The sequence below is a fragment of the Aspergillus candidus genome (assembly GCF_002847045.1).
Source record: "Aspergillus candidus strain CBS 102.13 unplaced genomic scaffold BDW47scaffold_1, whole genome shotgun sequence".
Classification (NCBI taxonomy): domain Eukaryota; kingdom Fungi; phylum Ascomycota; class Eurotiomycetes; order Eurotiales; family Aspergillaceae; genus Aspergillus; species Aspergillus candidus.
Genome location: NW_020194006.1, coordinates 943,192 through 968,627, shown reverse-complemented (window position 1 = coordinate 968,627; position 25,436 = coordinate 943,192). Strand labels below are relative to the sequence as shown.

Below are 25,436 nucleotides of genomic sequence, written 5' to 3'. Positions count from 1 at the left end.
AGCCTCGCAGTCCGTATATTGACCTGAATAAAATGGTGATCATATAAATGACAAGAAGGTAGAAGAATAAAGGCTCATTGAAATATCAAAACGACTATTGGGCAACGGAGTTACTCTAAGAGGATCTTCCACGAAGACATTGTACTCCGTAGACACGTACTAGTTAGATAGCAGAGTCAAATGACTCGATCAATAATTTCCCAATAATCCATCATCCTCACCGGCAGCTGGTCTAGAATCCCATCCTGTACGTAAATAGTAAATCCAGAGCACGCGCCATGAAAAAAAAAGGGAAAAAAGAAAAAGGGCCCACCGGGATTCCCAAATCAGTTGACGCAGAAAGAGAAGAAAATAACGCGGAAGAAGTCGGTCCTTCAGCCTGCGCTTTTGCCGACGAAAACGAAAACATCCGCATCACGTGGTGTGTCCTTTACAATGGGATTCTCTTGGGGGGAAATGGATGGATGGAGATTCTCGATCGGTTGATCTTCTTTACTTTTTTCCCCTCCATTAGTCTAATTAAGTCTCTAAAGATAGACCATCTGATGTGGAAATCGTTATTTTTCATCGATTTTTCATTCTAGTTAAAGAGGTATATAACGGCCCATCCATCCGGTCGACTTACTTAACGACTTCTTATCTTTGCCCCGCGAACATCATGGATGACGTCTGACCCGGCTTCACCGCATTGAAACTTTGCTGGTCTTCAAGGAATTTTCTCTGTCCAGATCGGTTGATCCTCCTTTCCTCTCCAGGAACCTGTTGGACCCTCTTTTTTTGTCGACTCCCTTTTCTGCTCTGTATGATCGTGACTATCTTCCATACATCTTTTCTTGTTTCAAATCGCCTGTTCTCGTGAGACGGCCAGCCGGATCTGTCTGTCCCTTTCCACCTTTTTCCCCGACCGAAACCGAGACCGGGGTTGGAAAAATCCAAAAAAAGGCGTTTCGACCAGGAAAAGAACTCTATCCACCTTAATCATACTTCTACCCGTTCCTGAATCATCAGACGCTTTGCGACAAGGCGGATAAAAATAGGGGCACGGGAAAGGAACAGTCCCTCACGCAACTGAAATACCGATCGATCGTTCTTGAAACCGCAAGAACGTTGTACACACCCTCTACTTACTTTCACCGGAAACTCGTCTCTTTTTGGCCGAGGTTGGTGGGATCTGACTCTTGTTGGAGCCAAAGAATCGGTTTTCTTCCCCTGGATATTGATTGATTGGATTTGCCCGGCATGTCGTCGTTAAGCCGCAGGGGCAATGGCCACAAGAGCTACTTTGCTAGTGTAAGTTGACTTGCCGTTTGTGTTCCCATTGGTTTTGTGTGCAGGGTATTGCTTGTGTACCTATTGTCGGATTAGCAAGCATTCGTTGTTTTTGCGCTTCGTACATACCCCATTTTCAACCGCCTTGCAACTTGCCTTTCAACCCCACTATCGAACCGCTGGAAATAAACTAACACACCCCAGTCTGATGACAGCAGAATATGTGTCGTCATGGTCGGTCTGCCCGCGAGAGGCAAGAGTCTTATCGCGGGGAAAGCAATGCGATACCTAGCCTGGGTCGGCATCCCAGCTCGAGTGTTCAACGTGGGATCCTACCGACGAAACAACACCCCCCAGCCCAGCGCCACCTTCTTCGACCCGCACAACAGCGAGGGTGAGAAGATGCGACGCGCGGCGGCCGAGTCCGCCATGGAGGACATGTTGCAGTGGTTCGATGCCGGCAAGGGCGTGGTGTCGATTCTCGACGCGACTAATTCGACGCGGGACCGACGACGCTGGATTCACGAGAGCTGCTCCAAAGCTAATATCGAGACGCTATTCGTCGAGTCCATTTGCGACGAGGAAGACCTCATTATGAATAACATCCTCGAGGTGAAGACCACGTCGCCGGACTACAAGGGGCAGGACCCTGAGATGGCGGCTTTGGATTTCCGCAACCGCATCCGCAATTACGAGAAGGTTTACGAGACCATTGATGATAATGAGAAGAGTTATACCTATGTGAAGCTCATCAATGTCGGGTCTACTGTCATTATCAACCAGATCAAGGACTATCTGTCGAGTCGGCTGGTGTACTACATTCAGAACCTGCACATCAAACCCCGCTCTATCTGGTTATCGCGCGTAAGTTTTCGGGGAACGGGGGTGGACTTAAAGAAGTGGTTCTAACTCAGAAACAGCACGGTGAATCGGAGTATAACCTGACGGGGAAAATCGGCGGTGACTCGAATATCTCCCCCCGCGGGGAGGCGTATGCGCAAGCGCTGCCCGGTCTCATGAAGAAGTCCGGGATACCTCCCAACACCAAGATCGTCATTTGGACTTCCACGCTACGACGGACCATCCAGACAGCCCGACACCTCACGGCGGAGACGGGCTTCGAGAAGCTAGAGTGGAAAGCGCTCGACGAGTTGGACTCAGGTGTCTGCGACGGACTCACCTACGAGCAGATCGCGCAGAAATACCCCGACGATTTTGCGGCGCGCGACGACGACAAGTACAACTACCGGTACCGGGGCGGCGAATCCTACCGCGACGTGGTGATCCGCCTCGAGCCGATCATCATGGAGCTGGAACGCAGCGAAAACATCATGATCGTCACCCACCAGGCCGTCCTCCGCTGCATCTACTCCTACTTCCTCAACGTTCCCCAGGAGCAGAGCCCGTGGATGGAGGTGCCGCTCCACACGCTCATCAAGCTCACTCCGCGCGCATACGGCACCGAGGAGCAGCGTTTCAAGGCGGACATCCCTGCCGTGTCGACGTGGCGGGCCAAGGGCACCTCCGCGAAGCACCAGGATTACCCGACGGAGGTTAAACCCTGAAGCATTCGCCCACTCCTTTTAAATACGCTGTTCTGGAACCATGTTGTCCTACTGTAGGCTGGGCCTCTCTCTTTCCTCTCCCTCATGGCATCTCATCCCCTCCCTCCTCTCCCCTCCTCTGTATCATGATCCGCGGGCGACGAGGGCACTCGCGCGCTACTAAAAAGTTCGTTTCGGTACCTATAAATCCGCACCCCAACCTTTAACCTCTTCCTACACATATGGCCCTTGTCTTATCTTCTCGTCATGCGTTCTTGTTTGTACCACATAGAGAAGAGCCGATCCATCGATATGGAGTTGAGTCGGAGACTTTTATCCATGCATCACTACTACCTCGCGGTTGTTTGTTTTCTTGGGAGGTGAACCGGGCCGTTTACTCGATAGATAATATACATTGAATAATGATACCATTAGCAATACAATAGTCAAGCATTGAAATTTGCACTCAATAATTAGTCAATACCACCAAATAATTGATTAGGTAGGTAAGTAGTAGCTTAAGGACGTGACTTGTCGACTCCACCCAAGCAGCAAGTGGACCAGCAGTCGAGTCACATGAGGCGGGAAAGTCCGTCATCGTTCGAATTCCCCCGTCACCTTCCACTACTACGACTCGGCGACTTTCCTCCACTTAATACTACTCAGCACAGGGCTCTTCCTCCCTCTGGACAATATGCTCAATATCCCCAGTGGCTGCGCCCTGTAGCTGGATTATTTTCACTCAAATCATCCGCCTTTTCACATAAACAGGACATGACTATCGTCGTCGCCTGTACCGCCCAACACCGCCCAGTGGCCGCCCGTCCGCGGAACCAGCAGCTCGCCGCCAAGCCATGTTATCAGCCTTCACGGCTCGGCCGCTCGTCGAGCTCAAACCGCGAGATAAATCGCGCATTGAGTCTGTTCTCCCCTATGGAGATCGGCTTCTGGTCGGTTTGAATAATGGCAGTTTGCGCATATACCGGGTTAATGAGGTTGAATATGAGGATCACGCTCTTGATGGGGATGGGAGCCGTCCCAACACCAACCACAATCACACCCACAACCACAACCACACGCATAGCGAAGATGGAACCGCAGGAGGGGACAGAAATGGGGATATTGCTGGCAAGGAAAGGAAACAGACGGACCTGCTGCGCGAGCTGGAGAAGTTCTCGCGGTACAAGGTCGAGCAGCTGGCGCTCATCAAGGAGGCTAAGCTGCTTGTTTCGCTGTCGGGCGGGTATGTCTCCGTGCATGATCTGCAGACGTATGAGCTGCAGGAGCAGCTTGCCCGTACGAAAGGCGCGTCTACTTTCGCTGTGACGTCAAATATCGTGAATGATCCCGAGACGGGCGTGCCGTCGATCGTGTCCCGGCTCGTGGTGGCTGTGAAGAGGAAGATCCTGCTCTGGACGTGGCGCGATATGGAGCTCGAGAAGGATATCGCGGAGTTGACGCTTGTTAGTGGGATTAAGACGCTGACGTGGGTGTCTGGGACGAGGCTGGTTGCCGGGCTCAGCTCGAGCTTTGTCTTGGTCGATATTGAGACTGCCGAGGTGACCGATTTGGTTGGCCCCGGGAGTATTGGCGGTCTTGGGGGTCAGGAGACTGGCCGGTTGGCGGGCGTTGGGGTCGTCAGTATGAGCTATATCGGGATGGGTGGCACGGCGCCGAAGCCGCTGGCTACGCGGCTGAGTGAGGGTCAGGTGCTCCTGGCTAAGGATATCAACACGCAGTTCGTCGATGTTGATGGTAACTCGCTGGGCCGCAGGCAGATTCCGTGGAGCCATGCGCCGGTGGATATCGGGTATTCGTATCCGTTTCTGCTGGCTCTGCATGATTCGTCCAAGGGCGTTTTGGAGGTCCGCAACCCGGAGACCTTGTCGCTGCTGCAGTCCGTGCCGTTGCCCTCCGCCAGTTTCATGCACATCCCTCAGCCAACTATCAGTCTGGCGCACGCTGGGAAGGGCTTCCTGGTCGGAAGTGACCGCACTATTTGGCGGATGGAGGCCTTGAGCTATGACACGCAGATCGACTCGCTCGTGGAAAAGGACTTCCTTGACGAGGCTATCAGTCTTGCTGATATGCTGGAAGATGCCCTCCTCACCAATAAAGAAAGGCGCCTGCGCGAGATTAAACTCGAAAAGGCACAGGGGCTGTTTGGAGCGCGCAAGTACCGTGACTCGTTGGATCTGTTCACGGAGATTTCAGCGCCTCCTGAGACTGTCATCCGCCTGTATCCTAGCCTCATCGCTGGAGAGCTCTCTTCTGTCCCGGAGGAGTCTGACGAGTCAGAGGACGGCATGCCTGAAAGCCCGCCCAAGTCTCAGGAGAATCACCACCAGCATGATGGCGCTGGGTCAGAAGACGGTTCTGTCGTCAAGACATTGACCCATGTTCCATCCATGAGATCCTTTCTCCGCTCGAGGGCGGACGACAGCAGCGATGCGGGCAGTATCCGTGGGAAGCCCGAAGACGCGAAGGACAAGCCCTTGCAGGGGAGAGATCTGAAGATTGCCGTCCGTGAGCTCCAGGGCTACCTAGCCGACGTCAGGCGGCGGTTCCAGCGGTTTCTCAACCCCGACGGATCCCTCAAGATCATCGACCCTCCCACCAACGCAGCCGACGACGAGTTCACCGACTCGGTCATGAAGCTCCTCGACGTAACCAAAGACACCCGCGACTACGACTTCGGCGACCTCCTACGCGAAAAGGCCAAACTCGTCGACACTACCCTCTTCCGCGCCCACATGTTCGCGACCCCCTCCCTCGCAGGCTCCCTCTTCCGCATCGCCAATTTCTGCGACCCAGAAGTAGTAATGGAGCGCCTTGAAGAAACAGGCCGCCACAACGACCTCATCGACTTCCTCTACGGCAAAAAACTCCACCGCGAGGCCCTCGAGCTCCTCAAAAAGTTCGGCCAGGCCGACTCAGAAGTCGAAACCGCGCCCCAGCTCCACGGCCCCAAGCGCACAGTCGGATACCTGCAGAACCTCCCACCGGACTACATCGACCTTATCCTTGAGTTCGCGGAGTGGCCTATGCGCGAGGACCCCGCGCTCGGCATGGAGATCTTCCTCGCGGATACGGAGAACGCGGAGACACTGCCCCGCGATCAAGTTTTTGAGTTCCTGAGGACTATTGATGTGGGCTTGGCGGTGCGGTATCTGGAGCATGCTATTGCGGAGCTGAATGATATGACGCCCGATTTGCATCAGAAGTTGCTCGTGCTGTATCTGGATCGATTGACACAGGATAAGACGGGCGAGTGGCCGTTCGCTAGTGAGAGTGAGCGCCACTCGTGGCGCGATAGGTTCTTGGATATGCTGAAGACCAGCCAGCAGTACTCGCCTGCGAAGATTTTGAACCGTTTGGACCGTGAGGGTAAGTTGGCTTGCCCTTCCTTTTTACATTCTTTCCTCTTTTGTTTTTGGTTTGTGCCATGGCTTACCTTTGGTTCGTCTAGATCCGGATTTCTACGAGGCCCGCGCTATCGTATTCAGCAAGATGGGCCAGCACCGCCAGGCGCTCGAGATCTACGTGTTCAAACTCGAAGACTACATCAAGGCAGAAGAGTACTGCAACCACCTCCACAAGTCGGAGGATACGCCCGTCGAGGATACACACGCGCGATGCGGAGCCGCGCTCGATTCAGAGGACAAACCGTCTATCTACCTCACCCTGCTCTCTCTCTATCTGACCCCTCCCCACGGCTATCAGCCGCGGTATGGCCCAGCCCTTGAGGTGCTCGCCAAACACGGCTCCCGGCTTCCTCCTAACTCCGCACTGGGCCTCATTCCTGAGACGCTCCCCGTAAAGGACCTCGAGTTTTACTTCCGTGGTCGCATGCGCGCTGCGACCTCGTTTCTCAGCGAGACTCGTGTCGTGGCTAACTTGCAAAAGGCGCAGAATGTTAAAACACAGGCTCAGTTGTTGGTGGGAGAGGGCTCTGGGGTGAAGTCGTCGCGGTCGCGGCATGTCACTATCACCGAGGAGAGGGTGTGCGGGATCTGCCATCGGCGGATTGGGGGGAGTGTCATTGATGTGTTTCCTGAGTATGTATTTTTCTTTTCTTTTTTTTCCCCTTTCTTCTTTTTTTTTTGTCATGCGGTGAAGGATGAAGATGAATTGTTCTTGCTGACTTGTCCCAGTAATACCGTCGTGCACCATGGCTGCTCCAAGCGTGTTCCCTCCACGTCGTGACGATTGCGAATAGAAATATAGGATTTGTGGACGGCGTCGATTCTTGTGGTTTTTGTTATATTTTTTTTTCCTTTTCTCTTCTTTTCTTTTCTTTTTGATCGTTTCTTTCTTTCTCTCTTTTCGTTATTTCTGTGTCAACCCTCTGTACGATCGCGATCGATGCATTCCCAGCCATGGAGTGGCGCATGAGTTCTTCTGCTTTGATACCCCGGGACTCTCTCATCTAATATATATTAACATCGTTCTCGCTATCGTGCGTGGCCCGTTTCATCGTAGACCAGCGGTCGTAGTCGTAGTCGATCCCCGCTGTATCGTATCGTATCGTGTAGAAATCATCGAACTCATTCCTCATCTTCCACGACCTCCTCGCCGTAGGTCTCCTCCTCCTTTGCCTCCTTGTCCGACACCTTGCGACCCTCGGCTTCGGCGGCCTTTTTCTCCTCCTCCATCTGCGCGGTCAGGAACACGTTCATGTCGTCTTGCAGGGCGGGGACCAGCTTTCGCAGTTCTGACAGATATGCCACTTTGGTCTTGACGTTCTCTGGAGACGGGGTGTCGGAGAGGGGGAGCGGCGCTGTGATGGTGTGTTGGAAGGAGTGGGTGGATTGCGGGGAGGTGTAGACGGCGCGGAGGGGGGTGGACATTGTTTCGGTATTGATTGATTTGGCGTGGTAAACCGGTGTGTTGTAACAGTGCTCGTTATTGTATTTTATGTTTCTCTTCCTTGCTGTCTGTGTTGTAAAGAGTATGTTGTGAAAGAAAGAGATGGCGGGGATGGAAGAAAAGATCGGCGGGGCCATTTCCCCCAAGGAGACAAGAGAGAAAGACTAACGATCTCCCCAGGCACTGTTGATCCCTCAGGCAGCCTGCATTTCCCAACCTTCACTTTTGCCATCTTGACTGCATCCAATAACTTCTTTTCCATCTCATCTACCACCAACTAACCTACATATCTCACCTTACTTAGTACCTGCTTCCACCCTCTCACCGTCATGGGGGCTGGTCCGTCCCCTCTTTAGCCGCGTCCAGCCTAGTCTTCCTTTTTTTAGTTCTTACTCCTCCATTATCTCATCATCGTTCCATCCATCCAGCCCCCCCCCCTCTTACTACTCCAATGTTACGCTCCCCCGTCTCACCGGAGCGTGTCTCCTCTCGCTCCCCCGCCCCTCCCCCGTCTTCTTTCTCCCCTCCCCGGAAATCCTTCGATGACGATCTAGATCGACCTGGCTCCTCGGGAAGTGATGCCTCGTCAGACTCCAATGTGACCGCGGTTTCGGCGATTCCACAACCCCTCAACTTACCAACCGTGAATCAAGCACCACCCTCTCCTCGTCTTCCTCGCACCTCCTCAGTCGCCTCGAACGCCAGACAGCCATCCTCCTCCTTCATGCCGCACAATGATCTCTCCTCGCGAAGGCCGTCCGGTCGCAGTGGTCCGCCGGAGCCGCATAAGCACCGCTCGCGTCATCATTCGCAAGGCTTCTTCGAGCCCTCCCTTCCCACCGCGTCCGTCCCCGATGCCAGCCTGTCAGCCTCGCGGATCGCCGCGCAGGCCGCTATGTTGCAGCAGCAACAACAGCCACCGCATCAACCGCCCGCGCAACATCCCCCGAAACGACCCCAGACCTTCATCCACCGCAGTTCTGAAGACAACGGCCCCCGGTCCTGGCGAGGCGGCAGCACCTCGCCGACGATGCCCCCGACCCCTCCGCCACCACTGGCCGCTCCGGGCACGGGGGGCTCGTACTTCCCCACTACGAATCAAACCGGCGCCGCAGCGGGCGGCCATGGTCATGTAGCGACCACCGCGGCGAATGTGGTGTTCCCGCGACAGGGGGGTCTGCAGCCGCCGGGGATGGAATCGGGTCCCCCCGAGCGCGAACCTAAGCAGAGCAAGGAGAAGTCGAAGATGAAGCTGTTCTCCAAACCAAAACATATTGGGATTAGTCGCGAGAAGGATCCGGGGGGTAAAGATCGAGGTTTGCCGTCGCCGAGCAAGATGGGGTTCGCGGGCGGTAGTGGGCTGTCCCGCATCGTCAGCGGTACGACTCCCACCCTGGCCGATACGTTTCCCTCAAGTAGCAACATGTCCATGTACAACTTGAACAATACGTCGTCGACGACCGTGGTGCCGGCGGAGAAGCCCTCGGGGACCGAGAAGGACAAGGACAAGGACAAGGAGAAAGATAAGGACAAGTCGCACAAACATCATCATTTCCTGTCCCGGCAGAAGTTGAAGCTGAAGGACCGAGACAACGACCACAACCTGCCGCTGTCGTCCGCAGCCAGTAACTCGCGACCGGCGGATCCCAACGCCCCGCAGTCGCTCTACTCTTTCACACCTGCATCCCCCGGCGTGGTGTCGACGACGTTTGGTAAGTCGGTGAGCGGGCTCGACCTCCTGCACGGCGGACGCGCCCTGCGGGAAAAGAAGAAGGAGGAGAAGGCGCTGGCCGAATCTAGCCAGGAAGAAACGATCGCTAATTCTGTAGTCAATGGGGGCACACCGGGCGTTTTCCCCGGGTCATCCACGCTCGGCAACTCCACGGGGTTGCTCCCGGAGGTCGCATTGCGCGAGACACTGCAGGGGTTCGGTCTGAACAACATGACCCCGGAAGATGCGTGGGACTTCCTCAAGGCGAAGCTCCTCGTCATCTTCGACGGGGAAGACGTGCGCATCGCGATCGAGGACCTCAACAAGCTGGTCCTGATCCACATTCAGCGCTGCGTGCAAAAGCGCACGCCAACCGCCATCGTCGACGATTTGCGCGAGCTCCTGGAGACGGGCTTTGCCACACTAAACCACACGCTGAACGGCGTGCCGGATGAGAAGCTGGTCCCGCATCTCGTCCACATTTGGATGCTGGTCTTCGGCACCATCCTGCCCTTCATCCAGGCCGTCTTCCTGCCCCTCGACCTCGAGTTCAAGGGCTGCGGCTCAGTGATGAACCACCGCGAGGCCAGCGACTTCTGGAGCACCGCCCTCGAAGGCGAATACCCCGGCTGCGAGCTGGAGGTGCGCAACCTCGTGTTGATCGCCTTTCGCGACATGGTCATCCTATACCGCTACGAGGGTCTTAAGGCCACCTTCTCGCGGCTAAGCCTCGACAACATCAACCTGGGCCACTCCACCCCCAGCGTCACCACCAAGAGCAGCAGCGCCAGCAGCGGCCGGCCCGGCACTGCCGCGTCCTTAGACGCCGCCAACGCCAGCTTCGGGTCGTCACAGTCATCGGCCTTCCTCAACACGGCCGCCAGCTACTCCTCAGACCCAATGAACACCACCAGCAGCCGCAGCCGTGCCGCCTCCAACACCCCATCCAACCCAGATCAGCTCATCTTCCAGTCCTTCTCGTCCCCGCCGCAGCGCCCCACAATCATCCACCGCTCGTCCACCGCGGCAGACACCTCCCAGATGATCACCGAGACCGTCGGCCGCATGCTCCAGTGCGTCAGCGTGCTCGCCAGCGTACAAACCGGCGACGAGCCGCAGGAAAACATCGAACTTCTCAGCAAAGCCCTCAAGCACAACTGGCTCGGCCGCGGCCGCACCGGCCGCGATCGACGCGGCTTCGTCGGCGCCAAGATCCGCCCTGTCCCGGTTATGCGAACGGACAGCGAACGGACGGCTACGGATGTGGGCCGTGGGAGTGCGGAGTATGAGTGGCGCCAGGAGATAAGCGTTTTATAACTTACTTTTTTTTTTGTTGTCTTTTCATGAAGTTTTGTTGGTTTGTTTATGTCTATTGGCTTGGTTTGATGGAATGGGTATATCTTCTTAGGGTTGTTTTGTTCTGTTCGTTTTGTCTGGTACAAAATAGATACCTCGGCGTGGTTTGTTTGAGTGGGACTTACTGTGGTACTGGTGGGTTTCGGGATGGGTTCTATGGTACTAGCTAGCTTGTTTTGTCTTTTCTGTCTGACTCTGATGTAGAAATTCAGGGATCTATTTTTCCATATTGGGATGCCTTTGGGGGGCTTTGTATTGCATTGGATTCTGCTATGTAGTGCTGGTTCTGGCATTGTAGTTGCGCTGTTTGATCTTGATGTGGTGATATAAATCTGGGCAGTTTCATAGAAGGGCAAACGCGAAGGAAAGCAAAGTAAAACAAAAGAAAGGAAGAAACCCTCCAACAACATCCGAAATGACATCCTCAGCTAGGAGCCAAATAAAACAAAAGTAAAACAAAATCAGAAAGAAAGAAACAAACCCCCAAACATCACCCGCAGTAGTATGATGTCCTAAGCCCAGAAACACACCCAATGATTCATTCCATCCAGATCAATGAAGATAAGGTAGAATAGAATCAAACGCATTGCGCATTTGTCTTTTCAACATACATCACCCATCATTCATTGTCAGTGGCGTCGTCAGCATCAACACGAGCAGGAGTAGAAACAGGAGCACCCTTCTCCAGCTGCTTGAACTTCTTCTGCAATGACGCAGGCGCATACTTGGCACCTCCGTCTGCGACAATCGCGTCGGCGATACGAGACCATTTCTCTGTTTCGAAGCGCTGCTCGATTTGTCTTTTGTGTTTGCAGAGGCGGAGTTCCTGCCTTCTTGTTAGCCAGCGCTTCGACCTAGCCAACAGTTGACATGTTCTTCGTTAAACAGTCTCTCCAGACAAAAGTCGCAAGAAAGAAGAAAGAAAAGAAAAAAAAGAAGATAAATACATACATCATCAGCAGTGAACCCCACAAAATTCGCCTTCATAGTCTGATAGCGCATACGCAGCGTCGACATCCCAACAGGAGTAGTCACACCGGTCAACTTGCACCACTCGGCCGTGATCTCCTTCCAGCCGAGACCTTCATCGTCGCGCATGCGCAGGATGGCCTTGTCGGTGGTGCTGGCTGCTTCCAGGCTGGTGGGGATGGGACCTAGGGCTTTCTTGATGGGGGAGATGTTGTTGGCTTTGGTCAGGATTGCTTTGGTGGGGATTGTCTTGGGTTTTTTGGTGGGGGTGTTGGGGGTGGTTTCGTTGGTTTGGGCTTCGTCCTGACCGGTTTGGGTCTTGGGAGTATGGGTGCGCTTCTGGGGAGTGCTAGCCTTGGGAGTATTGGCTTTATGGATTTCTTTCTTGGACTAGTTGTGTGTTCGTTAGGTTGTTTTGTGGTTTGGTTTGGGGGTAGATGGATGGGAGTGGTGATGGGGACTTACCTCCATTGTTGGGGATGTAATTTGTTTGGTGTTGATGGGAGTGAAGTTGGAAGTGTGTTCTTCTGTGATGTATGCGGGGGTGGTGTTCTCTGCGCTCAAGGTCATTGATAGTGCTTGTTTGATGGAGATTGTGAAGGTTGGATGGCATGAAGAGATTGGTATGAGAGTAGGTAGATACTCTCTGCAGGGTGTGAGAGGTGTTAAAGAAGAATCAGTCAGGATGGTTATTGTTCTGACTCCAGCTGTTGCTATCTGCCGTTGCTGCGGAGAATGCCATGACGGATTCTACGGAAAAATTGCCTATTGAGTAGGCTCCGCGTGACGCTATACACGAACCGGAAGTGAATATCATGTCTGTGGTGATGTTCTCATCCAGACTCATCTTCTGTGTCTTGGTCCATTGAAGTGGTTGAATATGGCCAGACTGACAACATGAATATGTAGTACTGAGTAGTGTATATTAGATCTGAGCAAGAGTTGAGTGTATAGACAGATATGTTGAGGTTACTGAGGTCAGTGAGGTCAGTGAATATCTGGTGTACAGATCACGTTACTACTTCTTGTTGGCCTCGCTCTTTTCTCTTCTCACTTTCACTCACTTCTTGAAGTCAATCTTCAGTCCAATCTCAAATACAGGGATCCAACACGCCACAGCTCTCGTCAGCTCGATATGCTGCAAACATCCATTGTCTGGCCAGGATCCCTGGTCCACTTTTGACCCCCTGGTATACTATCTCCGAATCCTATCCTTCCGGTATTATCTTCCTCTCACTTCTCTTCCCCTTACTGATTCTTATCTCGTACTGAAAAATGGCCTCACTACTTCAGACACACATGCCAAATCTATAAATACAATAGATTGACTAAGCTGCACGAACTGGAATCCGGGACAATACGTCCATACGTGGAACGGAGATCCTCGATTCTGGTGTGACAAAAAGGATCGGCACTGGAGCCCGGTCTAGTCCTTCGGGTAGCCTTCTGATCTGCGGGGGTCGGGATTTCTGCCTGTATGCGTCATGACGCTTGGTTTGGGCTGAAGGGGCTCCAAATGTCGGTGACCAGAAACAGACCCTTCAGAAGATGGTGAGTCAATCCTGGCGGCTGGATTGATTGGGAGTCACCGTATCAGGCATCCGACCCACTGGCGCAGCTCTCAACTTTCAGCGCTTTCCCCCCTTCGAATGGGCTAAATGGGTGTTGAGTCAACCAGGCTACTGGGCTGTCCGTGTGTCTGCCTGTGCAGCCTGTTCAAGAACAAAAAAAGATCATCATTCAGCGAACTGCCGCCTGGTCCCTCCAATTGGCCGGCATGTCCCAGGGAGCTGTGCATGCAGAAGGCAGAAGTCGCGGGGGATGCCCTGGTCTGGCTTCTCATTGATCCAGGAATTCAACCCCCGTGCACTCCTGGAAGTGCTGTAGTCAGGTCGCCTGGTTCAGGTCATAGCCTTTCCATTCCATGACCGTCTGATTGGACCTGGATGGAGCGAACGGAGGGAAGGCTGTCTTTGAATGGTCGCAGGCAAACCACATGCGCCGTATTCAGCTCTTTCTTCTTCCTTCTCCCGCCTGTAGTCATCAATGGAGATGGTTCGGTAGCCTTGTGTGTTTTATAAGTATATCGACAATCCTCCGTTGTCTTTCCTCTTTCTTCCTCTGCGAACCTGTTTGCTCTGGTCTCCCTTTGACCTCTCTCTTGATTGCGACTGCTCTTTTTCACGCGGTCTCATTGTTTTCTCCCTATCTCATCATCCTACAGCTCACTCCTACCTAACTCACCGCCATCCCAGAGAGAAAGCGCTCCCCAGCCAATCTGCGAGGCGGCTTCAAGCAAGGCGCCAACTCTCCTAATTAACTAGCCTGGGATTGCTGGCCCTAAGAGTATGCCGTCGTCGCCTCACTCTGTTCTTTTGTCGTTCCATGTCTTACTGTGCCTAATTCTGACCTTTTCTCCACGATCTCTCTTACCCTCGTTGTCATAAATACCCTGTCGTCGCCTATCCTCTTCCTTTCTCTTGTCCGTTTCGTCTGCTTCTGCCTCCCTTCCCTCCCCCCGCTGTCATCTCCTCCTCTCTTTCTCACCTTCTGCACTTCTCACTATGTCTTCTTCTGACCCCAACCCCAGATCGACTACCGGCCCGCCAACGGACCCCAGCGCTAACGGAACAGGCCCGTTCCTGACCCCGACAGTCACACCACCTTCCGAGGCTCCACAGCGGGACCCGACCATGGCGGATCCCACCCCCTCCACCGATGCCACTACCAGGCACGATACCGACCCGTCCGCCGACAACTCCACCCCCAGCACCACCCCCGGCAAGACCGACACGACCACCACCGTCTCCGTAGCCGACGGCACCCCAACGAAAACCCAGTGTAAGAAGCATCCCACCAAGGACACAGAACGCCCCGCCAGGAAGAACAAAAAATCCCGCAAGGCCGTCAACACGCCCAGTGAGGATAGCTCGTCGGACTCCACATCTGACTCCGACAGCCCGACCTCCGACGACTCCGAAGCGAGTGAGGAAGAGGACTCGCCGGACAGCTCGTCTGAATCCGATGGGAACCGGAAAAACCGCCGACGGAGGACCCGGATACGGGCCAAAAAGAACCTCAGGTCCAGCCGGAAGAAGAAATATCGATCGGAGTCAGAAAGCGACGCGGATGAAACGGACGACGAGGATTCGGCCGTCGATGAGAAAGCACTCAGGAAGCTGATCGCCCGGCTCAAGGTCAAACGCAAGGCCAAGAAACTTCGTGCCCAGGAGGATTCGTCGGACGATGAGGACGAGGATGAGGACGAGGACACGACCGACTCCGACGAGACGGCGCTCTTGCTCGCCAAGGAGCGCCTCTCGACGTTGCGAAACAAACGCTCCGATACGCGCCGTCACAAGGGTCGCGGAAAGCGAGGCTCGTCTGACGGCCTGGCCGATGGCCAGAAAGGCAGCTTCCAGAGATCCAAAGGCCGGAAGAAGGCCGCGTCGAAGATGGCCTTCAAGCGGGTGGATCAATGTACGTGCACAATACCCTTCCTCGCACCTCCCTTTCCACGCTCCTATCACTAACGGATGCTATCCAGTATGGGACAACACGATCCATAACTTCAAGCTGACAGAAACGGTCGACGATCCGGACGCGGATGAGTGGGATCAGTACATCTTCACGGTGCGCCGCAAGTTCGACTGGGAGAACAAATACATGGAGACTGTCGTCGACATCAAGAGCAAACATCTCCGCGATGCGCTGTCCAAGATTATGGACGGCGTCAAGGGAGTCAGTCTCGTGCAGGAAACGGCCGTGGTCGACCCGAACATGCTCTTCCTGTACCTCGAGGAGACCCGGCAGTACATGAAAGATCTGAAGCAACAGGCCAAGACGGAGAAGAAGAAGAAGGCCCGCCGGGCCGCTGCCCTCAAGGCTAACCATCTGAAGGTGCTCATCAAGTATTTGGACATTGACTACGCGGACACCAAGAAGACCCTGTACCCCATGCTGGACAACAACACGATCACGTTCGACCTGTTGTGGGCGCTGTTCAAGCCCAATACCATTGCGTACTCTCCTACGTACGGCAACCAGGACGAGCCCCGCGCCTTCAAGATCGAGTATGCCACAAAGGAGTCCTCCTTCATGAAAGGCACGTGGTACAGCATCGAAGGCCGCTATCTCGAGTATGACGGCAAATCCTTCGGCATGGGGACCATGGCCGCCGAGGTGGAATCCTTCAAGGGCACGCGCAAGATCACCACTCTTGGATGTTATCCGCTCAAGTACCACCGCGAGTCCGAGGATGTCAAGGCCCAGCTGATCGAGCGCGGCAAGAAGTTCGTTTCCCTGCGTGGGATGAACTACCGATTCCACAAGGGCATGGGCTTCTACAAGAAAAAGCGGACCGTGATCAAGGTCAACATCAACGGCCGCGTCATGATTGATCCGGCCATCCACCGGCGCATCAACCCCAACTATCCGATCAGCACCGTGCGTCCCAAGGACCCGGACTTCCTCGACCCATCTGACGACGAAGACGACGAGGATGGCTGCTGCTGTGCCGCGTCTGACTCCGACTCCGAGCAGGCGTGCGGCCGTCGCGATTCCGATACCCCCATCGTCCGGTACAAGGTCGTCCGGGACAAGGAAAACCGTCCGCACGTCGTGGAAGTCGAGCTCGATGAGCATGGCAACGAGATCCGAAAGGAGAACATGGACGAAGTCGAGGATCCCTCGGAGCGCGACTTCAGCGAGGAAGAACTGCTTATCGCCAGTCCCGTCGTCCTCGGATTCGCCTTCAGCGAGAAACTCTGGCTCGAGTTCTCCATCTCCGGCATCAGCGATATCGACTGGAACGAGGATGCCTTCGACTCGCTTGTCCTCCCGGGCAACCAAAAGTCCATCGTCAAGGCCCTCGTCGAATCGCACACTTTCTGCGCCGCGCAGAACATCGACGACGTCATCCAGGGTAAGGGCCGCGGCCTCGTCGCAGTCCTCCACGGTCCACCCGGCACCGGCAAGACTCTCACCGCAGAAGGCATCGCGGAGCTCCTCAAACGGCCCCTGTACATGGTCAGCGCCGGCGAGCTCGGCACGGACTCGCGCACCCTTGAAGCCGAGCTCAACAAGATCCTGGACATTGCACACTCGTGGGGCGCGGTGCTCCTCCTCGACGAGGCGGACATCTTCCTCGAGAAGCGCACCATCCAGGACATCCACCGCAACGCGCTGGTCAGCATCTTCCTGCGCCTCCTCGAATACTTCCAGGGCATACTCTTCCTGACGACCAACCGCGTTGAGACCTTCGACGACGCCTTCCAGTCGCGTATCCACGTCGCCCTGCGCTACGGCGACCTCACCACCAAAGCGAAGCGCAGCGTCTGGAAGATGTTCGTGGAGCGTGTGCAAGCCATGGAGGGTGTTCAGACTGCCGTGTTCTCTGATAAGGACTTTGACGCACTGTCCCGGCATAACCTTAATGGACGACAGGTGAGTTCCTCCTCCAACGTAATGCAATACTTGAAACAAACTAACCACCAAATGATATAGATCAAGAACTCCGTCCGCACGGCCCAGGCCCTCGCCGTTAACGAAAGAACCCCGCTCTCCATGGAGCACATCAAGCGTGTTCTCGAAGTCGCCGAGACATTCGACCACGACCTCCGCGGCGGAACGGGGTACATCGATGCGATGCGGAGCTATACTTAGGCTGTCTTCTTTTCTGTATTCTTTGCCCACGCAGTCTGTCTATTAGTTTCTCTCTCTTCCCTATCTCTGTTTGTTCCTGTTTCTGCGCCTGTTTCTCCCTTTCTTTCAGACATGCATACATGCCCCCAATACGAACGAATCTCCTTGCGTGATACGAGCAGGAATACCCTGGATTGTTTTTTTTTTTTTTTTTTTTTTTTCGATCCTGTTTATCTGCATTCTAACTATCTGGTTTTCTTCACTCTCCTCTCTGTCGTACATGCTGGTTCTTTTATGATTGACGGTTCTCAATTCATTTATGTTGTTCATGCATGCATACATGGTTCGCTTTGTTCATCGGTTCATTGGTATTTTGCTTCATTGGTTGATGGATGGAGATGGATTGGTTGCTTGGTTGCTTGGGTCACTACCTGCCTGCCTACCTGCCTGGCGGGCCGGTGGTTAATTGGTAGAGATGCAGAAGGATGGATGTACCGTACACATTGCGATGCTAGCTAGCCTGGGTAGTAGGGTATAGTTAGTTAGTTGATCTTCTTCGATCTTTCAGCCTTTCATCGAAGCATTGCATTACATTACATTTCACATGCACCACGTAGCTCAGCTTTTTTCTTACCTGCCTGCCTGCCTACCTCGGCTGTTCAAGAATGAGCTAAAAAATATACAATTCATGCTAGGTGCAGTTACGCATTGATGTACTAGTGAGTCGTAGTAATTTGTAGAGGTAGCTACTTGAAATGGACGTAATCGTACACGAAGGGAGACATCCAAAGTAGAGTAAAAGTACCTTGTAGACACTGTTACATAAACATGATAGCGCGGGTGGGGGAACTTTTAAGTAGGGGAATCATGTATTGTGAATATATTTCTTTTTTACTTGTGTTCTCAACTGCCGAGGAAAATACAGGTCCCACCTCCACATGTTCAGATCACTGCAGCTGCATTTCCTCCAAGGTCAAACCAATGCGGGTCACTTATGGAATACAAATGGAACGGGAAAAGGAAGAGGGAGATATAGACACAGATTGTTATACAGGGAGGAAGGAAGCTGCAGAATCAGGGCCAGAAAAATCAGTTAAATGATTTAAGGGTTGGCCTTGACGAAGTCGACACCCTTCTGGATGTTCTTCTTGAGGTCACCCAGGCAGGCCTCGAGGAGCTTCTCCTCGTAGGCGTTGATCTGGCCGACGGGGAGGATCTTCTCGGCACCGTTGGGGCCGAGCTCGACGCGGGAAGCGAAGAAGTTGACGCCCTGGTCCTTGTACAGGGGGCTGTCGACGAAGGTGGGCTCGATGACGCCCTTCTCGCCCTGAGCGGCGCGGAGGAGGGACTCGGCGAAGCGGGCACCGGCCATGGCCATGGAGAGGGTGGCGGAGCCGGCACCGTCCTTGGCCTTGACGACCTCGTCACCGCCGAACTGGATGCGGTTGACGAGCTGGTCGCGGGTCTCGCCCTCAATGCTGGCGTGGTTGGACTGCGACAGCAGGGGAACGATGGTCACACCGGAGTGACCACCGACAACGGGGACGGCCTCGTTGGCGGGGTTGGTCTTCTGGACCTGGGAGATGAAGCGCGAGGCGCGGACAACGTCCAGGGTGGTCACACCGAACAGACGCTTAGGGTTGTAGACGCCACGGGCCTTGAAGACCTCAGAGACGATGGGGACGGTGGAGTTGACCTAGATTAATTAGTCTAGGTCACGATGAACGTAAAGAAAAGAGGAACATACCGGGTTGGAGATGACCAGGATGTTGGCCTCAGGGGAAGCCTCAGCGGCGGCCTTGGCCAGGTCGCGGACGATGGAGGCGTTGGTGTTGAACAGGTCTTGAGCAAAGTCAGTACAGGCTCATGGCTTCATTACTGCGGAGGGGAGAGAAGCATACCGTCACGGGTCATGCCGGGCTTGCGAGGGACACCAGCGGGGATGAGGACGATCTCAGAGCCCTTGAGAGCATCGCGCAGGCCGGTGGGGGTAGGGTCGAAGCCAGAGACGGTGCTGTTGGTGTTGATGTGGCTCAGATCAGCAGCGACACCTGAGAGGAAACACGGCGGTTAGCAGTCGGCCCCCGATGGAATTGTGTGTGCGACCAGATGCCAGCGTTGCACATACCAGGGCCACCACGGATATCATAGAGAGAGAGATCAGTGACACGAGGGTTCAGCTTGAGCAGGAGGGACAGAGGCTGGCCAATGCCACCACCGGCACCGAGAACGGTGACCTTGGAGGCCTGAGGATGAAGGGAAAAAAAGGTTAGCGTCGATCCGAGCAGAGCGACCGAGGTTCACCAGTCATACCTGACGAGCGGAGGCCGAGAAGGCGCGCTTCTGGAAGAGGTTGAAAGAGCTGCGAGCGGCGAACATTGTGAATGATGAGATGACAGAGATTAATCTGACAGAAAGATGGGAAGAGTGGGAAGAAAAAGAAGAAGTATGGGAAAAGGGGAGGAGGAGGAAGGAAGAAAGGAAGAAGAGAGAGCGAGCCTGAGGACGGATGGAAGAAGCAGCGCCGGTGAGAATCGGCTTGTGCGCTTCCGATTCGTCCTCTGCTTGCCGATGCTCCGTCGTCGCAACAACCACGTCACCTGATCTGCCATCTTATCTTGATGTGACGTATTTTCTTTTTTTTCTATTTAATTGGGAAGATGATACTTTTCTTTACAGAGAAAATGAATGTTCATGTTATAGTACAGCTGACGGTCTCCCATGACAGCCACTGATCCTCCATACATACACAACATAGGAAAAATCAAAAAAAATGAGAGACATGCAATCAATGGCCCAAGAACGCCAACGCTAGTGATAGAGCATCCCAAAACAAGTCACCCCCGTAGCTTTCCCCCTCCACAACGGACCGTCAAGTCCCCCGTAAACTACCGCAAAAAGTGCAACACCAGCCAGCAAAACAGGAAGAAAATCACCACTCCCGCCCAGAAGATCGCCTTGTCCTCTCTCGCCCGTCGCTCCACCCGGCGAATCGTATCCCCACTGATCCCTAACGTATTAGCCACGCTGTACAGCCGCCGCTGAGTACCCTTGAGCATCTCCCGCTGCTGCCCCAGATCCGACAGCACGGCCCGTCCCCGGTCCAAAAAGTCATCCAGCTGGGTGTGCGTGTTGGAGAAAAACGACTGCTCGCGCAGCGCATGCGTCTCCCGGTTATAGTCCGACGGGGAGGCACCGAAACTGAGACCTGACCGCGACGAAGAGGGCGCAAACGCCGACGACTGTGGGAGCGCCGATTGCGCGTAGGGGTTCTCGGGCGTGGCAGTGTTGTGTGGACGGCGACCGAGGAGTTCGTTGCGATTTGTGACCGATTGCTAGAGTCGATCGACGCTTCGATTAGTGATCTTTCCTTTTTTTTTTTTACCCCCAATGGGTGGGCGTGCGCGGGGCGCTTACCGCTTCTTCTCGAGCCTTTCTTAGTCGGTCGAAGTGCTGGCGGTAGTCTGTGAGTTCGGTGCGGAAGTTCTTGGTCCGCTCGAAGGCTTTTTGTTGTTTCTCGGGGATCAGTTCTTTTTTGGATAGAGCGGAGTAGTCGTCGACGGTCCGGGATAGGGACGCCAGCGATGCGGCGATTTGGCCTGTCTAGTTGTGAGCTTCCACCGTCATACGATATGTTGTCTACATCTGAAGTGAGTGTAGTCTGTCCTAGTAGAGCGATCATACCCTGCAAAGCTGGACTCGAGGTCTGAGGTGATTCCGCAAACACGTCGAGATCACGACGGATCGCAGACGACTGCTTGAGCGCGGAGTTAAACAGGGAATTCTAGAATATCCAACCAGTCAGCAAGACCATCCCATATGATAGCCCTAGCAACTAGTTCGGTAGGATCATACCATCTTCACAGGCGAGACACTTCCTATGACTATTCAATATCAGGCGTAGCTTTCCAGCTCTTCGTCCCAAGACAAGGGGTATAAGAAACAGATTCAACTGAACTCAAAAGACAGCACGCGCCACAGAGGAGTCTGATAGATGAAAAAGCAAAAGCTGATATGTGTGGAGGCTGCCAGCAACGTGTCCTAACATCGAACCAGTGCTACTAATAATAATCACCGTTATAGCCACATGTTCTTGCAGCTGGATTCTGACTCTGCTCACCGCCTTCACCCGTTGGTCCGTGATGCTGTGCAGTATGCACCACCCTGGAAGTTCCCATGTACTTAGTTGCTTTTACAGACTGGTTGGGGTGTTTAGATTTTTTATGATTATGTTTTATTGTTACTTGCGCACTTTTTGGTTTGTTTTGGTGCCCCAGCATGCAGCCTGCAAGGGTTCCACTCTACAGCCTCGGTGATATAAAGCATCCTACGATCATACCACGCCTGCATTGACAATCAAAATGCTGTCATTGACCTAAGAAACTGCCTAATAATACTACAATAACATACCCAGCCAGTAAACTCCATTCTTAAAAGAAAAGAAACAGAAAAGAGTCGAGATCACCTCACAAATAAGACGAGAGATATGCCACCGCAACCGCAGAAATCAAGCGCCAACGGAGTAGTAGACATGACATCAATCAACCCACAATTCCCCAGATTCACTTCGCGGGGTATTTATTCTGGAGGAACCACCTGGTAATAACAAACAGACCTTATCAGCATCTTGCCCATGTAAAAACAATTCTTGGAGAGGGGTAAACCTACTTGCTCACGTAGTAATCCACCACACCAAACGCACCAAGCGCCCCAGAGCAGGCACCCACCAGCTGCCACGACAGCTTGCCATCCAGATGCTTCCTGTAAGCGCCGAGACCGAGACCCGCGCCGATCAAGCCGAGCACCAGAGCGTTGCCCACGTAGACAGGGTTGCTCTTGTTGCGGCTGATGCGGCCACGGCGGGTACGCCCCTTGCTCTCGCGCTGCTCGGCGGCTTCTCGCTGCGCTTTCGCGTTCTCCTCGCGCTCTATGCGCTCGGCTTGCGTGGTGGTCTTGATGTCTTGGCTGAGGAAGCTCGAGTCGACTGCCGTCACGTGCGGTGAGTCGACGTCCACGAGGGAGGCGGTGCTTTCGGATTCATCTCTGTATACGCCGCCGACACTGGGGGCGCGACTGTATAGGAGATTTGGGTTAGAATGGATTGGAGATGAAATTGGGCTGAGTAGGAGTCTTGGTGTTTGTACTTACGCCTGGGGTAGAGGTTAGCTTTGGAAGGGACGATATGGAGGGGATGGGGGGATTCAAGAGGAATTAACATACTTCATCAACGGACTGCTTGGGGCCCCTGGAAGCGGCGTCTGCGTAGGACATGTTGGAAGTGATGGAAGATTGGTAGATAGAATAAGGGAATTGGCAATTCTGTCTAGATGGTGATCGTTAGCGAACTTGAGCCTATCGAGGGGGTAGCGATAACTAGAGCAGTCCAGTATGCCACCATCAATGCAGAGGGTTAGGTATTCATCAAACATACAGTATAGAATGATCAATGATTAGGATTGACGTATCAAGGAGAAAAAAAAGTTAACACCGGACCGGAATCCGGATGGAACGTACGACGCAGGTATTTATGCCATTTTCGGGCCCACCATCAAGAATGACATCACCGTCACGGGGTGGAGTTGGCACACGCGCTCCCGACCCGCCAAGCCATACTCTGATTTGCACTGCGCCCTTTCTGGCTCGCTTGGCAGCTGGAAACTTAATTCACGCCGTTTACTGGGTCCATCGCATCATACTGGAAGAGTCTGGAAGCTTGTATCCGCGTGGTTGGCTTGTTTCTGTCACCACTGTTTGGATTGGATTCTCCAATCCATCCACCTCTTGGGAATACTGGAGGTAAGGGTGGGTACTTTACTTAAGAGAACTTCAACAAGGATATTCAGGCATTGTAGATCTAGACACAAATGAAACGCACTGCGCAATTCAAAGCTGTACTGAACAGACCAATATGGCCATACAAAAAAAAAAAAGAAAGAAACAGTAAAGGGTTTTTAGTACACATTAAGACAATACCAAGAAACTCCGACCATGGACAGTGGGCACTCGACGGACCGATCGCTCAAACCTACCAGGACGACGACCTTAGAGCAGAAGCTCCAGAGGGTTCTCGACAATCTTCTTCAGCTCCTTGATCCACTCCCCACCGACGGCACCATCGACGACCTTGTGGTCGAAGCTGCCCGTCACGACGATCTGCTCATCCCACTCAACCGCGGTGCCCTCCTCGGTCTCAACGGGGACGGCAACCTTGCGGGTGGTCCCAACGGCGAGGATACCGGCCTGCGGGGGGTTGATCACGGCGGTGAAACGCTCCACGGCGGCGTTCATGCCCATGTTGCTGATGGTGAAGGTGCCGCCCTGGTACTCCTCGGGCTTCAGCTTGTTGTCACGCGCACGCTTGCCAAGGTCCTTGATCTGGTTCGAGATGCTCGACAGACCCAGGCCCTGCACGTTCTTGACGACGGGGGTGATCAGGCCATTGGGCGTAGCAACGGCAACGCTGATGTCGGCCGTGTTGTGCTGACGGATCACCACCTGGCCGTTCTCCTCGCGCCAGCTGGAGTTCACGGCGGGAACCTTCAGCAAAGCGGCGGCGCAGGCCTTGACAAGGAAGTCGTTGACGGAGAGCTTGTATTTGCCGTCGGCCGAGGCGTTCAGGGCCTGGCGCAGCTTCATCAGCTTGCTGACAGAGAGGGTGGCCGAGACGAAATAGTGGGGGTTCTCCCGCACGGACTGCTGGAGACGGTTGGCGATGGTCTTGCGCATCGAGGTCAGGGGGATATCCTCAAAGGCGGGTCCAGCGGCAGTGGCAGCGGGCTTGTAGTTCTCAACGTCCTCCTTTGTGATCTGGCCACCGCGACCGGTGCCCTTGAGGGCCTTGATCGGCACACCCTTCTCCAGAGCCAGGGCCTTGGCAGCGGGGCCGATAGCGGGCTCCCGGTCCAGACTGGGCTGCAGCCTCTCACCAGACGTCTCAGGCTCATAGGCGGCAGGGGCGGGCTCCGGGGCAGAGGGGGCCGAACCGGCATCGGCAGCGCCCTTGGATTCCTCCTTAGCCTCCGGGGCAGGGGCGGGCTTCTCAGCACCGGCATCCTCAATGGAGAACGACTCGAAAGCCGCAACATCGGTACCCTCCTCCACTAAGACACCAATGGGCTGAGGGGACAGCTGTCAGCAAACGACCATCACTCGAAACCATCAAGGTGATGTCAAAGGGTCACTCACAGCACCGACCGAAACATCCTTCTCACCAGTCTCCCTCAGAACCTTGGCCAAGACACCCTCGTCTTGGAACTCGAAGTCCATCTGAGCCTTATCGGTTTCAATCTCCACCAGGACATCACCGGGCTGCAGCGAATCGCCCGCCTTCTTCTGCCACGCACCGATGTTACCAGCCATCATGGTCGGCGACAGCGCCGGCATGCTGATGATTGTGTGAGGAGGGAAGGCTACGGATTCATGTTAGAGTCGACACCTCCCAGATTGAAAAGAAAAATCGGTTCTCAGGGATGAGAAAGAACCAGGATGAGATGTTGGGACGGCATACGCTTGGAGGCATAGTAGCGAGAAAGGGCGGAAAGGGCGGGCAATTGAGGTCTATCAGGTTACAATACATTGTCAGTCTTCACGAAGGGTCCCTAATTGATACTGAAAAGGTCGGGGGTCCATCATACCGAGCGGCGTCCTTGAATCGGTGCAGGGCTTGCGGCCGTCTCAGACCGGAGCAGGCACCTTTGGAAAGGCCCATAACGTTGGGGACGCGCATGCGGAGGGTGGAGGCAGCCATGGTTGCCCTTATGCGATCGACTATAATACAAAAAGAAGTCCGCAACGTAAATGGAGATGGAGAGATGAGATGGAGGCAACCAAGAGGAAGGATGAGACCGATGGAAAATTGGGCCGGTATCAAAAGAGTCTCGACTCCCGCAGATGATGCCAATGAACTTTTTTGTTGAGCTTTCCCGGTGAAGTTGATCGGAATAGTCTCGCCGGGTGCCGGTGAGTTACGTAATCCTCACCCACCATTTCTGGCCTGGGAGCCTGGAAATTAGTGCCTGGAATTGCAGGAATGTAGGATGGCTGCCTTGGGAACTGCTGTCCTCCACCGCCTGCCC

At 54.2% G+C, this 25,436-nt stretch overlaps 9 protein-coding genes across 9 annotated transcripts; 5 read left to right on the top strand and 4 right to left on the bottom strand.

Annotated features, from left to right (window-relative positions):
* The first annotated feature begins 518 nt into the window (after positions 1–518).
* BDW47DRAFT_97729 (bifunctional nucleoside/nucleotide kinase/histidine phosphatase family protein) lies at positions 519–3,262 on the top strand. Its single transcript, XM_024820482.1, has 3 exons — positions 519–1,290; positions 1,474–2,133; positions 2,190–3,262. The coding sequence occupies exons 1-3, from the start codon at positions 1,240–1,242 to the stop codon at positions 2,832–2,834; spliced, it is 1,356 nt and encodes a 451-aa protein (XP_024676726.1). The 5' UTR covers positions 519–1,239; the 3' UTR covers positions 2,835–3,262.
* A 206-nt stretch (positions 3,263–3,468) lies between these two features.
* BDW47DRAFT_3801 (putative vacuolar morphogenesis protein AvaB) lies at positions 3,469–7,190 on the top strand. Its single transcript, XM_024818861.1, has 2 exons — positions 3,469–6,200; positions 6,283–7,190. Exons 1-2 carry the CDS (start codon positions 3,668–3,670, stop codon positions 7,017–7,019), a joined length of 3,270 nt encoding a protein of 1,089 aa, XP_024676725.1. The 5' UTR covers positions 3,469–3,667; the 3' UTR covers positions 7,020–7,190.
* BDW47DRAFT_97726 (uncharacterized protein) lies at positions 7,026–7,837 on the bottom strand. Its single transcript, XM_024820481.1, has one exon. The coding sequence runs from the start codon at positions 7,817–7,819 to the stop codon at positions 7,361–7,363; it is 459 nt and encodes a 152-aa protein (XP_024676724.1). The 5' UTR covers positions 7,820–7,837; the 3' UTR covers positions 7,026–7,360.
* A 75-nt stretch (positions 7,838–7,912) lies between these two features.
* On the top strand, positions 7,913–10,908 carry BDW47DRAFT_97725 (uncharacterized protein). The gene has a single exon (XM_024820480.1). The coding sequence runs from the start codon at positions 8,134–8,136 to the stop codon at positions 10,708–10,710; it is 2,577 nt and encodes an 858-aa protein (XP_024676723.1). The 5' UTR covers positions 7,913–8,133; the 3' UTR covers positions 10,711–10,908.
* A 460-nt stretch (positions 10,909–11,368) lies between these two features.
* BDW47DRAFT_121811 (uncharacterized protein) lies at positions 11,369–12,288 on the bottom strand (the record flags this gene model as incomplete). The annotated part of the gene is made up of 3 exons (XM_024815708.1): positions 11,369–11,575; positions 11,701–12,108; positions 12,184–12,288. 3 exons carry the CDS (start codon positions 12,286–12,288, stop codon positions 11,369–11,371), a joined length of 720 nt encoding a protein of 239 aa, XP_024676722.1.
* Positions 12,289–14,282: 1,994 nt separating this feature from the next.
* On the top strand, positions 14,283–17,382 carry BDW47DRAFT_121810 (uncharacterized protein; the record flags this gene model as incomplete). The annotated part of the gene is made up of 3 exons (XM_024815707.1): positions 14,283–15,198; positions 15,266–17,163; positions 17,224–17,382. 3 exons carry the CDS (start codon positions 14,283–14,285, stop codon positions 17,380–17,382), a joined length of 2,973 nt encoding a protein of 990 aa, XP_024676721.1.
* Positions 17,383–17,559: 177 nt separating this feature from the next.
* Positions 17,560–17,928, top strand: BDW47DRAFT_97720 (uncharacterized protein; the record flags this gene model as incomplete). Its single annotated transcript, XM_024820479.1, has 1 exon — positions 17,560–17,928. A coding segment is annotated over exon 1 (221 nt), but the record flags the coding sequence as incomplete, so codon positions are not given.
* Positions 17,929–18,156: 228 nt separating this feature from the next.
* Positions 18,157–19,884, bottom strand: BDW47DRAFT_97719 (malate dehydrogenase). Its single transcript, XM_024820478.1, has 5 exons — positions 19,675–19,884; positions 19,490–19,607; positions 19,263–19,412; positions 19,109–19,203; positions 18,157–19,057 (listed from the first exon to the last, which is right to left on the bottom strand). Exons 1-5 carry the CDS (start codon positions 19,738–19,740, stop codon positions 18,464–18,466), a joined length of 1,023 nt encoding a protein of 340 aa, XP_024676719.1. The 5' UTR covers positions 19,741–19,884; the 3' UTR covers positions 18,157–18,463.
* Positions 19,885–20,249: 365 nt separating this feature from the next.
* On the bottom strand, positions 20,250–25,108 carry BDW47DRAFT_114792 (putative pyruvate dehydrogenase complex, dihydrolipoamide acetyltransferase component; the record flags this gene model as incomplete). The annotated part of the gene is made up of 10 exons (XM_024814717.1): positions 20,250–20,696; positions 20,779–20,964; positions 21,306–21,348; positions 22,030–22,404; positions 22,510–22,511; positions 23,434–23,601; positions 23,638–24,477; positions 24,547–24,770; positions 24,869–24,918; positions 24,996–25,108. The coding sequence occupies 10 exons, from the start codon at positions 25,106–25,108 to the stop codon at positions 20,250–20,252; spliced, it is 2,448 nt and encodes an 815-aa protein (XP_024676718.1).
* Between the last annotated feature and the right edge of the window lie 328 nt (positions 25,109–25,436).

Coding starts and splice junctions, on each gene's coding strand:
- BDW47DRAFT_97729 (XM_024820482.1), top strand. CDS start 1,240: ATGTCGTCGTTAAGCCGCAGGGGCAATGGCCACAAGAGCTACTTTGCT. Junction 1,291..1,473: donor ACAAGAGCTACTTTGCTAGT/GTAAGTTGACTT, acceptor AACACACCCCAG/TCTGATGACAGCAGAATATG. Junction 2,134..2,189: donor GCTCTATCTGGTTATCGCGC/GTAAGTTTTCGG, acceptor ACTCAGAAACAG/CACGGTGAATCGGAGTATAA.
- BDW47DRAFT_3801 (XM_024818861.1), top strand. CDS start 3,668: ATGTTATCAGCCTTCACGGCTCGGCCGCTCGTCGAGCTCAAACCGCGA. Junction 6,201..6,282: donor GAACCGTTTGGACCGTGAGG/GTAAGTTGGCTT, acceptor TGGTTCGTCTAG/ATCCGGATTTCTACGAGGCC.
- BDW47DRAFT_97726 (XM_024820481.1), bottom strand. CDS start 7,819: ATGGCCCCGCCGATCTTTTCTTCCATCCCCGCCATCTCTTTCTTTCAC.
- BDW47DRAFT_97725 (XM_024820480.1), top strand. CDS start 8,134: ATGTTACGCTCCCCCGTCTCACCGGAGCGTGTCTCCTCTCGCTCCCCC.
- BDW47DRAFT_97719 (XM_024820478.1), bottom strand. CDS start 19,740: ATGTTCGCCGCTCGCAGCTCTTTCAACCTCTTCCAGAAGCGCGCCTTC. Junction 19,608..19,674: donor TCTCGGCCTCCGCTCGTCAG/GTATGACTGGTG, acceptor CTTCATCCTCAG/GCCTCCAAGGTCACCGTTCT. Junction 19,058..19,108: donor TCCTGGTCATCTCCAACCCG/GTATGTTCCTCT, acceptor TAATTAATCTAG/GTCAACTCCACCGTCCCCAT.